The sequence below is a fragment of the Mytilus galloprovincialis genome, chromosome 1 (assembly GCF_965363235.1).
Source record: "Mytilus galloprovincialis chromosome 1, xbMytGall1.hap1.1, whole genome shotgun sequence".
In the NCBI taxonomy this organism is placed as follows: Eukaryota; Metazoa; Mollusca; class Bivalvia; order Mytilida; family Mytilidae; genus Mytilus; species Mytilus galloprovincialis.
Genome location: NC_134838.1, coordinates 89,777,602 through 89,790,104, shown reverse-complemented (window position 1 = coordinate 89,790,104; position 12,503 = coordinate 89,777,602). Strand labels below are relative to the sequence as shown.

Sequence of the window (12,503 nt, the reverse complement as noted above, 5' to 3'; positions counted from 1 at the left end):
AGGTTGCAAATCCTTCCGAAAGTTGACATTAAATTTTTTGGCTGATCTGTTTAGGCCATTTTATTTTTTGAATTTTCAAAACACTTTTACTACCTGACTTTCCAGACTTTGGTCTCCAGCTAACCTGATGAAGGAAAATCCAAACAGAAGCTGCTTTCACTATGTATAGTATACAACTTTTAAAAAATGTAATAATCTCTCAAATAATTTGGGGAGATTTCGGAAATGAATTTTGGTAAATTTTGTTAAGAAGATATTGATCTCCTCAAATGAATAAAGTCTCATGGAAGAGATTAAACACTTTAGGGAAGCTAAACAGGCATATAAAACGTCTTTTTCAGATATTTTTACAAAGAAATTTATTGTATTTACCGTAACTAAATGTGTCCATTCACTGACATCTCTCTCTTTTTTGATTTAACAAACAACCACTTTATGGTGGCAAAAATTATATCCCTGTACAGTATATCATTAATAATATTGATTTATTCTGTTGCTGATAAAGTTATCTTTCTTCCATGACACAACTTTACAATTTGAATTTACTAACTCTATTTTGTTGTGAATGTGTGTGCAACAGAATCATTTTTCTTACCTCTTGTTCCATACCATTGGCAGTTTTACTCAGAGATTTATTTTGCAATGCCATATTAACTAATTCCATCAATAGCTCTCTTTCTTCTGTATGTGTTTTGTCTATGGTATCTAAAATGGCAGCTTGAATTCTGGTCACATCTGAGGCAAGAAAAAATAAAATTTGCCAATGGTTATTTTTATTTTTTTTGGTATAAATGACAATTATATTCAGATAGGCTATGCGTCTATCTAATCATCAATTTTTAAAATCATTAAACAAATATTTTTACAAATTCTTAATAACATTAACGGTACTAGTTTTCCTGCACCAGATGCACATTTGGACAATACATGTCTTTTCAGTGATGCTTGTGGCCAAAGTATTTGAAATCCAATGCTTATATAAAAGACGAAGAGCTATAATCCAAAAGCTCAAAAAAGTATAGCCAAATCTGTGAAAGGAATCAGAGCTTTGCATGAGGGAGATACATTCCTTAATTTATAATAATTTCTAACATTTTGTAACTGCAAATTTTAATAACACAAAAAAATCCATATTTTCATGACAGTACCAAAGTACTGGCTACTGGGCTGGTGATACCCTCCGAGACTAACAGTCCATCAGCAGAGGCATTGACCCAGTGGTAGTAATAACATTAACAGGACCAATTTTCCTGCACCAGATGCGCATTTCGATTTTTCTTTGTTTCATTTCATACTTTAATTTTTTTAAGGCTTGTTCACTATTCTAGAACAAAGAGGACCATTTATTTTATCATTCTCTTACCAGATGACATTTCAGCATCTAACAATTTGTTGTTTTCATTTTCTTCTTTGAGTCTCTGTTCTAAATTATCTTGTTTATTTTTCTGTTGTTTTTTACGACGTAAAGCTTCCAATCTTTCTTTAGCCAAAGCTTTCTGTCTTTCTCTGTCAGCTGTGATACTATTAAGAAAAGAAGAAGGATATAATGCATAAAACCTTCACTTTATAACTTTACTACTTACTAGCTAGTAACATTGAAAAACTGTTTACTAAGTTTTATATTTTGTGTTGTCCAATGAAATGTTGTACATTTGTTTCAAAATCTATACTATTTTATACACAACTTTCAATTACTAATAAACAGGTCAAGAGAGTCAGGTACCTCTTTTGGTACAGATATGAAAATTTCTTTCCATCCCTGTCCTTTGCCCTTTATTGGACAGTTCTCACATTGGCCGTCATACTTCATCTGTAATTTATTATTTATTTACAACAGTGAACTGCTTTATTTGTAATTGATTGGTCCCAAATATCTATGAATATCTAATCTTGCCAAAATTGTTTTTATTTTGTTTGGAAAGGATGAGACATATTTTTTCTGGTTTTTTTTTTATTTGAGATGCCAAAAAAAAATTGCAAGCACAACTAATCAACCTTCTTCCAGCTAGCCTTTTTAAGATCCATTTCTTATGTTAAGTATAACTACTGTGGATTCATTTTTTTTTTCGAGGGTACCAATTTTCGTGGATAAAGGAAAACTTGCATACTTGTTGATATTTAATTTCCTGGTTTTTTGCCACAGTCTGCATACCAGCCTATTTTAATTTGTCATTCCTTGAACCTTTAATTTCATGGTTCACCTGTACCAACGAAATCCACAAAATTGGTATCCAACGAATAATAATAACAGTATATAAAAAGCTCTGCACACTGAAAGCATTTCATGTGATAAAATGAAAACAAACAACATCTTATAAAGAAAAAAGACCTCTAATTGTGAAAAAAACATCCTCATACTAATAATACTCATATAACATAACTTACTTTTGAGTTCTTTTTTCATCAGCTTCCTTTGCAAGTTTTAGTACTAGTGCTACTGAATCATATTTCTCTTCTCTTTCCATCTTTTTCTTGTCCATCTTCAGTTTAACCAAAGCTAATTGTCGTTGTCGCTCTTGATCGATTCCACTAACCTGTTCTTTTAGTTGTCTCAGTAAGGCTGCTTTCTCATCCTCTAACATCATTTGTAAACCATCAAGGACATTCTGATTAACAAGAAAAATATACTGAGCTATTTCATATGATGAAAAGAATAAATTGAAATATTTTTCAACAGTCTGTCATTTTGAAAGTTATAATGCAAAGACGATAAACCATGTCTAAGATCATAAGGTCAAGGAATCTCCAGGACATGGGAAATGCCAAAGTTGATATAAAGGCATACCAAATGTCATTGACTTACCATGGTGGTTTCTCTTAAATGGACCTAATCACAAACTTCAAAATATAAATCATGCAAATAATTTAAAGTCAATGAACCATGATTGAGAAAGCAGGGCAAAATAACCTTCATAGAAATTAGATAAGCTAATGACTATACAAAATAACATTGTCAGGAAATACAACTAGGTAAAGTTTCATTAATATCCATCATTCATTTTCAATAACTGTTATAATCGTAGAGAATAACAGAATGATGGAACAAGCGGAAAAAGGTAAAAAGATATAAAGTGACTAATTAATACATTAATGATTTATTTTCTACACACCCTTCTCTTCTGTCGCTTTGCTTCAGTTTCTTCCTCATCTAATAGTTTGTCAATTTCAGCATCATCTATAGGAAGCCCTTGTTCTTCTCTCTCTTTTTGTAATTCTTTCTTTCTCTCTTCTCTTTCTCTGGCTTTCTGTTCTTCATCTATTTCTTCCTCTCCAAATAAATTTTCCAAAGCTGTAGAACAAACCAAGAAATTACATCATTAGTTTTTTTGGTTATTTTAATTACCCATTAGTCAGCCTCATTTTTTCCAGTTGAGAATGGGAAAACAGGAGATACAAAATAAAGAGAAATATACATCAGCTTACCCGTATGTATATTTCACTTCAATTATTATTATAAAATAACATGTAATATTTTATAAATATTTCATATATAATTGATCTTGAACTTAACATATTCACCAATATGATCAAACCATAGGGAAACATAATATATTTGAATAAATTCTGCAACTGTATCCGATATTATCAAAAACACTATCTCTGATAGAACCTGAGTTTAAGGCAACATATATATATCAGTATAAAGCAACTGCAGCATCTAGCATAATTATAGGGATGAGCATTTTTTAGAACCCCTCCTAAAAAATAACAAAGAAAAAAAAGTGTATAAGGAAGAATTAAGTTCTCTTATATTAGATTAACTTCAGACTTAGAAGAGATTTCTGGAAATTCATAAAATATTTTGTACAAAACTGGTTAGATTTAGAATTAAATAACTACAAGCATAACCACATACTTCTTGTATCTTAAATTTGAGTTTGTTGTCAAGAGATTGTCATCCCATTTTCAGTTGTACCAATAATTGAACTTCAATTTGTAATTTTGAAATTTCATTTTTAGTTTAACAATGACCTTCAATAACTTATCTTATGGTAATGTTCTTTGCATATCATAGATGTCTGCACAGTGTGGAGCAACAAAGTAGATTTTCATGTTCATGTGCATTCTGTGGATCTTTATAAAACTGGCAGTAAAACCTTATCTTGCTTTATATTGTGTCAAGTTACTAAGATACATGTTTCAACAAATGATATTATTCAACATTATTTGTACTCCTCATATAGTGAATTATTCTTTGAATTAGATTTTCTTTCCTCCCTTTAACATGGTTCCTATGGGGTCTTCCAACAACTATAGTTGATTATGAAATTTTTCCTAAATAGTACAATGTTAAGAAAACAAAAGAGAACCTATAACTATTGCTAGTTCAATTTTTTAAAATGAACATATACATCTATCTATTGCCTTGTTAATTATATGTATTATTTTTTTCGTTAAACATTTTAAACTAGTGAATATTTCACACAAACACTGTAATTTATTGTTAATCCAGTATTCATAACAAAATGATTAATGATGCATGATTAGATGTGGTACAACATATTTTTTTTTTTAGTCCATTCATCGTCACTCAGGCTCAGCCAGTTTACATTAATCTGCATTATACATAACAACACTTTAATCAATTTTTGTAAGCAAGGTAATATGATTTTTACTATTCACAAAGGTCTTTTGATATCTTAAAAACAAAAGTATTAAACAATTTAATTAAGGGGGAAGTCGACAACCTCTATCTAAAAATTTGTAGTTGTTGTTGGCACCCTATATCATAAAATTCTTCAAGTATACATGCATATACTAAAATAGTAACTTTTTTTAATTGTACATTTGTCAAATATTTTTCATGCATATTTTAATTTTTAGATTGATTGATGCTTTCATGCATAAATTATTTTATTATATATATACAAATATGTACATGCACTTTGATAATTTACATGCTTTTAATATAGTTTTCCTAAATCAATCAACACAGTGGTTCCAGGTTTGTATTACAACAGTATGGTGAGGTTGTTTGATTAAAAGTCACCCCTCTTAAGTTTTCCAGTGAAATGTGTGATTCCATTTTACTTACACATCTGGAGATCTTAATATTTCAAATAAATATAAAAATTTCTAATATATAATGGATGACTTTTCCTTTATTTGGATTTTCTTTTTGTCAGTACCATGCTTTGATAACCAAGTATTCTTGGAATTCAAGATTATATATGTGTTCCTTAATTTTGATGGCTGAAATTTTCCTGAAATATGGCAAAAAATTATAGAAGCTGCCTTTTTACTGGTCAAAACGGTATCCAGGAATTAAGCAAGACATGGGAATAGCTTGGGTGTGTTATCATACACGCTCTCTATACATACCTGGTTCTGGTTCTATCAGATCAAACAATAAAATATGTAATCATTCAATTAAAAAAAACCTTGATCCAATATTTATATCTTTTAAGTGATACTGATTATTTGCTTCTGAAAACTTTCACTTATATCAAATCAAATTTCCTATAAAACAGTATTTATTCTGACAACTATGAAGTCAAAAAATTTTATTTTTTTTCTCAAATTTAAATTCTTATTGATAGTTTCAGTTGACATTTATAATGTATGTCACTAAGCAATTTTCTTTATAAAATCAAGGCATCTACCCTTTTTTTTTATATATATATGTTAACCCGAATGACATTTAATGTTCATGCTATTACCATTTCAACTTTTAAATGTTTCCTGAAATTCTACCGTAGCTATTAAAATGTTATTACTTTACCAAATTCATCACTATCTACTAGGTTTTCAAAAAGAGCTGTTGCTTCCTCATTCTTTCCTTCCTGTCTTAATTTCTTCTCTTTCATTTTTAATTCTATCAATCTTTTCTCTCTTTCTTTCTCAGACAATCTGGACCATTCATTTTCACCAACTTGCATGATTAATGTCTGTACAAAGAGAAAGAAATTAGCATTTTTCCACTCATATATGATAGTGGTAAATATTTAGCACATGCAAGTACAACAAAAGTAATTACTTAAAGATCTTGTTCACTGAGACAAGCATTGTGGTAAATTATTTTAACCTTGCATGTGGCCTATAATTGTTGATCCATTAACTATCTGAAAAATGACAAAAATCTATATATTTTTGATAAAAAAGTAAAGAATGGCCTTTTCTGTGACTGCAGAAATTGTGATGTAATCAATAGAATTCTAACCATGTTTATTTTTTGTTTTACTTCATCTTTTAAACAGTCATAAATGGAAACTTAAATTAAAAGTTTAAATTTCAATGAAAAGTTAGACTGAATACCACCCTTATTGTGCCATGTCCTTTAAAGAATAATAATAAACAAAGTAGTCTATTATCTTACAGCTTCTAAAAGTTTCCCTTTCAAAATGTCATATTTCTGTTCCACTGCTTTCTTGATCTGATCTTCTGTGACATCACTGTCGTCTGATGTTATAGTGACATCATCATCACCAAGGACAACAGATGATACATTATCATGGTTACCATTATCTAATGTCTTCCTGTGTAGTTTAACCATCTGCTGAAGTGTTCTGAGATCCTGATGCACAAAATAAGTTAGTCATGGCAGTTACAAGTAAAATGAAAACTAAATGTATGCTAATTACTGGAAAATATTTGTTCCTTCATAAAGAACATCAAAACACACAATTTTAAACAAATTGGCCACAGTTTCAAACCTGTTATAAAAAAATATCAAATAAAAAATCAATCTCAGACATAGCTACTGAATTTCACACCAATTTGCACTTTAAAATGGGAGACAACTCTTGATTTTTCGTTTTTTTAATGAAATTGCTTTTGCCTTATATACAATCAAGAACTTCACTGTGTGTCATTATAATTATATTAAATAAATACCAGTCTACATACATTCCTTTATAAAATTAAGATTCAGAGAACAATATTTTCTTGCATGAACTAATATATGTTTAAGTTTTTCTATTTTATTAAAATTAAGTATGGGGTGTTTAGAATGTGTCATTTAATTAATTAATGATAGTAATCATACCTTATCATATAGATCTGTCAGTAAGAATTTGGACTCTCCATCTTGTATCTCTTGCAAATCTGAAAGAACCTGTACTTTTACATTTTCATCAGTGGCCTCCTTGCCTTCGACTAGCTTCTGTTCATTTTGCTTTTCCTCAAAGTCTACAACAATTTGAACTTTGACCTTGTCATCTGAGACATCAAGGCCATCTGTCCTCATCTGATGAAGCTTACTCTCCAGTAGATACACAGCAGCTTCCTTCAATTTAGAAAAATGAAATTTAATCATCTTTCATCTCACAAAGTGAGGATGACTAAGATAAAACATGTATGAGATGTTTTGGATCGGTAATAAAAATGAAAAACTAGAGGCTCCAAAGAGCCTGTGTCGCTCACCTTGGTCTTGTGCATATTAAACAATGGACACGGATAAATTCATGACATAATTGTGTTTTGGTGATAGTGATGTGTTTGTAGATCTTACTTTACTGAACATTCTTGTTGCTACAATTATCTCTATCTATAATGAACTTGGCCCAGTAATTACAGTGGAAAATATTTTCTAAAAATTTACAAAAATTTATGAAAAATGTTAAAAATTAACTATAAAGGGCAATAACTCCTTAAGGGGTCAATTGACTATTTTGGTCATGCAAACTTATTTGTAGATCTTATTTGGCTGAACATTATTGCTGTATACAGTTTATCTCTATCTAATAATATTCAAGATAATAAAAAACTAGAGGCTCTAAAGAGCCTGTGTCGCTCACCTTGGTCTTGTGCATATTAAACAATGGACACGGATAAATTCATGACATAATTGTGTTTTGGTGATAGTGATGTGTTTGTAGATCCTACTTTACTGAACATTCTTGTTGCTACAAGTATCTCTATCTATAATGAACTTGGCCCAGTAAATACAGTGGAAAATATTTTCTAAAAATTTACAAAAATTTATGAAAAATGTTAAAAATTAACTATAAAGGGCAATAACTCCTTAAGGGGTCAACTGACCATTTTGGTCATGCTGACTTATTTGTAAATCTTACTTTGCTGAACATTATTGCTGTTTACAGTTTATCTCTATCTATAATGATATTCAAGATAATAACCAAAAACGGCAAAATTTCCTTAAAATTACCAATTCAGGGGCAGCAACCCAACAACGGGTTGTCCATTTCATCTGAAAACATCAGGGCAGATAGATCTTGACCTGATAAACAATTAAACCCTGTCAGATTTGCTCTAAATGCTTCGGTTTTTGAGTTATAAGCCAAAAACTGCATTTTACCCCTATGTTCTATTATTAGCCGTGGCAGCCATTTTGGTTGATTGGCCGGGTCACGCCACACATTTTTTAAACAAGTTACCCCAATGATGATTGTGACCAAGTTTAGTTTAATTTGGCCTGGTAGTTTCAGAGGAGAAGATTTTTGTAAAAGATTACTAAGATTTACGAAAAAATGGTTAAAAATTGACTATAAAGGGCAATAACTCCTTCAGGGGTCAACTGACCATTTTGGGCATGTTGACTTATTTGTAAACCTTACTTTGCTGAACATTATTTCTGTTTACAGTTTATCTCTATCTATAATAATATTCAAGATAATAACCAAAAACAGCAAAATTTCCTTAAAATTACCAATTCAGGGGCAGCAACCCAACAACATATTGTCCAATTCATCTGAAAATTTCAGGACAGATAGATCTTGACCTGATAAACACTTTTACTGCGTCAGATTTGCTCTAAATGCTTTGATTTTTAAGTTATAAGCCAAAAACTGCATTTTACCCCTATGTTCTATTTTTAGCCATGGCGGCCATCTTGGTTGGTTGGCCGGGTCACGCCACACATTTTTTAAACTAGATATCCAAAAGATGATTGTGACCAAGTTTGGATTAATTTGGCCCAGTAGTTTTAGAGGAGAAGATTTTTGTAAAAGATTACTAAGATTTACGAAAAATGGTTAAAAATTGACTATAAAGGTCAATAACTCCTAAAGGGGTCAACTGACCATTTTGGTCATGTTGACTTATTTGTAAATCTTACTTTGCTGAACATTATTGCTGTTTACAGTTTATCTCTATCTATAATAATATTCAAGATAATAACCAAAAACAGCAAAATTTCCTTAAAATTACCAATTCAGGGGCAGCAACCCAACAACAGGTTGTCCAATTCATCTGAAAATTTCAGGACAGATAGATCTTGACCTGATAAACACTTTTACTGCGTCAGATTTGCTCTAAATGCTTTGATTTTTAAGTTATAAGCCAAAAACTGCATTTTACCCCTATGTTCTATTTTTAGCCATGGTGGCCATCTTGGTTGGTTGGCCGGGTCACGCCACACATTTTTTAAACTAGATATCCCAAAGATGATTGTGACCAAGTTTGGATTAATTTGGCCCAGTAGTTTTAGAGGAGAAGATTTTTGTAAAAGATTACTAAGATTTACGAAAAATGGTTAAAAATTGACTATAAAGGTCAATAACTCCTAAAGGGGTCAACTGACCATTTTGGTCATGTTGACTTATTTGTAAATCTTACTTTGCTGAACATTATTGCTATTTACAGTTTATCTCTATCTATAATAATATTCAAGATAATAGCCAAAAACAGCAAAAATTCCCTAAAATTACCAGTTCAGGGGCAGCAACCCAATAACGGGTTGTCCGATTCATCTGAAAATTTGAGGGCAGATAGATCTTGACCTGATAAACAATTTTCCTCATGTCAGATTTGCTCTAAATGCTTTGGTTTTTGAGTTATAAGCCAAAAACTGCATTTTACCCCTATGTTCTATTTTTAGCCATGGCGGCCATCTTGGTTGGTTGGCCGGGTCACGCCACACATTTTTTAAACTAGATACCCCAATGATCATTGTGGCCAAGTTTGGTTTAATTTGGCCCAGTAGTTTCAGAGGAGAAGATTTTTGTAAAAGTTAACGACGACGGACGACGACGACGACGACGACGACGGACGACGGACGCCAAGTGATGGGAAAAGCTCACTTGGCCCTTCGGGCCAGGTGAGCTCAAAATGATTGTATAATATGTTTTTATGTTTATAATTGTAGTTCTTCACTATCTGTACAAGTTATGTTTGTATATTGGTTTGCTTGACCAATATGGGTGTATGATTAATAATATAATAATTCTGGTTTTTATTTATATAAACACTGTATATGGAGCATCAACTTATTTTTTTCAAAAGTTTTAATTGTAAAAAACCTACTTTTAGTAAGTCTGTTTGATCTTGTTTATTTCTGTCGTCCTTTGACCTCCAGTTTGACCTCATTAGTCTTATTCTCTCCAGATTTTCTTGTCTTTCCTCCTCAGTCATGGCAGTCACTGATTGTCTGTTAGGATCTGTTGTAGCATCATCCAGTAACTGTACAATATAAATCAGATGGTTAAAACTTCAAAAGGAAAATTATGATTCAGCAATATCATTGTACTTGTTATCATACTAATTATTCTGTCAAATAATTCCAAACATATGTTAAGTATTTGCAAGTTCTGCTGAGCTTTTTACTTGTTTCTGTAGTTGAACATATTCTAAATATTTTACTTGAGACTAATCCATATTCTTAAATTTACCAAGTGCAGACAGTGTTCCAAACTGAACTTTCATTATAGACTGCATTAGTACATGCTGCTTATTTACTGGTTTTTATGGTATATATTTCCCATTTATAAGTACAAGTATGTAAAATATGCAGTGGTTAATGCAATTTTATCTTTATTCTAAATAATTATCATAATAAAAAGAAGAAAAAAATCAATAAAATTCATAACAAAACCTTATTATGTATAAAGAAGATGCATTATGAGTGCCAATGAGACAACCCTCAATACAAGTCACAATGTATTAAAACTGTATACCTGTATTAAGAGATCTCTTTCTTCCCTATGACGTTTGTCAATCAGTTCTCCAACTGAATCCTGTAGTGAAGACTTATCCTCCATATCAGTTACTGTTTCTAGTTCAGGGGTCAATTTTTTCCCTCTACGTTTCCTAGCAGCCTCTAACCTTTCTTTTGCTAACCTTTCTTGTCTTTGCCTTTCATCTTCCTGATTTTGTTCCAATCTTAAATAAAAGAGGATTATAAAGATCATTATTTTTCCCTTTAAATAACATTTTTGGTGAAAATAATAACATTTTAACTTTATAAGGATTGGAAAGCAAGTCATTATAACTAAGTTTAAAGACTTTCCCACACTTCTATAAGAAATTTTAACATGTCCAATATTGTTGTTAAAAGTAAGAAGGAACAAGAAAATGTGTCCATTTGTACAACAACATTTCCATGTTCAGTGAAACATGAAATAGGGGGCCAAAACAGTAATTTGGCATATACTTTAAAAAGTTTATATCAAAATAAACATTCTATTAAGTTTCAAGTTAAAATTACCACAACTTCAAGATAAACTACCATATCAAAAACTTTTGACCTGAGAATGTTCTGGTTTCATACTATCACATTTAAAATTGCCATGTTCAGGGAACCTTGTTATTGGAATAAAAACTGTTATGATATTGTAATTATTATGTTTATTTATGTTGGCCTAATTTGTGTTGTATGGCCTGATAGTTGTTTACCAAATAATCTTATAACTGTGCAGTTTAGGAATCACTGGAACAATCACAGAATGATTGGAACTTTCTAGAATGATCCTTATAAAAGATGCGTAATTTAAACTTCTACGTTATTCCAGAAACTTCCATTGTAACTTTCCAGGATTTTCCACAATGTTCCATTATAGAGTGTTCTAGAATTTTCCATGACAACACTATATATACAGACACTAAAGTTAAACTCTCATAATTAAACTTGGACATAGACATTGATAGACATTAGTATTCACAGCATTTGGATTGACACTTTTATTCTACAAACAACATCATACTGGATTGTGACATTAGTATTGAACGTAATATTCAAATTGGATTCCGAAAGATTTCCGGATACAGATAAAGATAACAGATTGGACTCATATTTTGACAGTTAAGTTAACAGTAATATTTGTGTAATACCTTTTGTAAACTTTTGTATATTAAATATTGTTAAATTTTACTATTGATTTGTGTCTTTTGTTGGCTACAATTTAAAGGCGATTTCTGGCCGTAACAGAAATTGGGGGCTCGTCCGGGATACTGAAAATATATTATTCAAAATTTTTTCAATATTTTTATTATAACTAGCCAACAAAATTCTACAAAATGGCATTTGATGCCGGTAAATTTTTGAAAACGCCAGACCTGGAGAGTTTTGATAATTTAAAGAAAGACGAATTAGTGTTGCTTGCTAAACATCTGCAGTTAAATTTTAAAGTATCTATGAGAAAACAAATTATAAAAAAATTTGGTTATAGACAAATTAGTTGACGCAGAAATTTTAGGTGAAGAGGCTCTTGAACTTAAGGTCGAAAATGTAGATGCCTTTAAATTAAAACAGCTTGAATTAGAACATGAATTTAAATTAAAACAAGCAGAACTGGAAATGAAGGAAAGGTTAGAAATGGAAAAGAAAG

The 12,503-nt window shown here is 30.9% G+C and overlaps 1 protein-coding gene across 3 annotated transcripts in view; it reads right to left on the bottom strand.

Moving 5' to 3' along the window:
* The window catches only part of LOC143044103 (uncharacterized), a 68,750-nt gene that overhangs the window by 19,856 nt on the left and 36,391 nt on the right, over window positions 1-12,503 (bottom strand). For all 3 annotated transcript variants that reach the window (XM_076216061.1, XM_076216059.1, XM_076216060.1), the window contains exons 30-38: window positions 10,854-11,058; window positions 10,204-10,359; window positions 6,986-7,225; window positions 6,317-6,514; window positions 5,723-5,888; window positions 3,111-3,289; window positions 2,386-2,606; window positions 1,364-1,521; window positions 596-735 (exon numbers count right to left, since the gene is read on the bottom strand). In XM_076216061.1, the coding sequence (XP_076072176.1) occupies window positions 596-735; window positions 1,364-1,521; window positions 2,386-2,606; window positions 3,111-3,289; window positions 5,723-5,888; window positions 6,317-6,514; window positions 6,986-7,225; window positions 10,204-10,359; window positions 10,854-11,058 (1,663 nt within the window). The remainder of the gene's footprint in view (window positions 1-595; window positions 736-1,363; window positions 1,522-2,385; window positions 2,607-3,110; window positions 3,290-5,722; window positions 5,889-6,316; window positions 6,515-6,985; window positions 7,226-10,203; window positions 10,360-10,853; window positions 11,059-12,503) is intronic.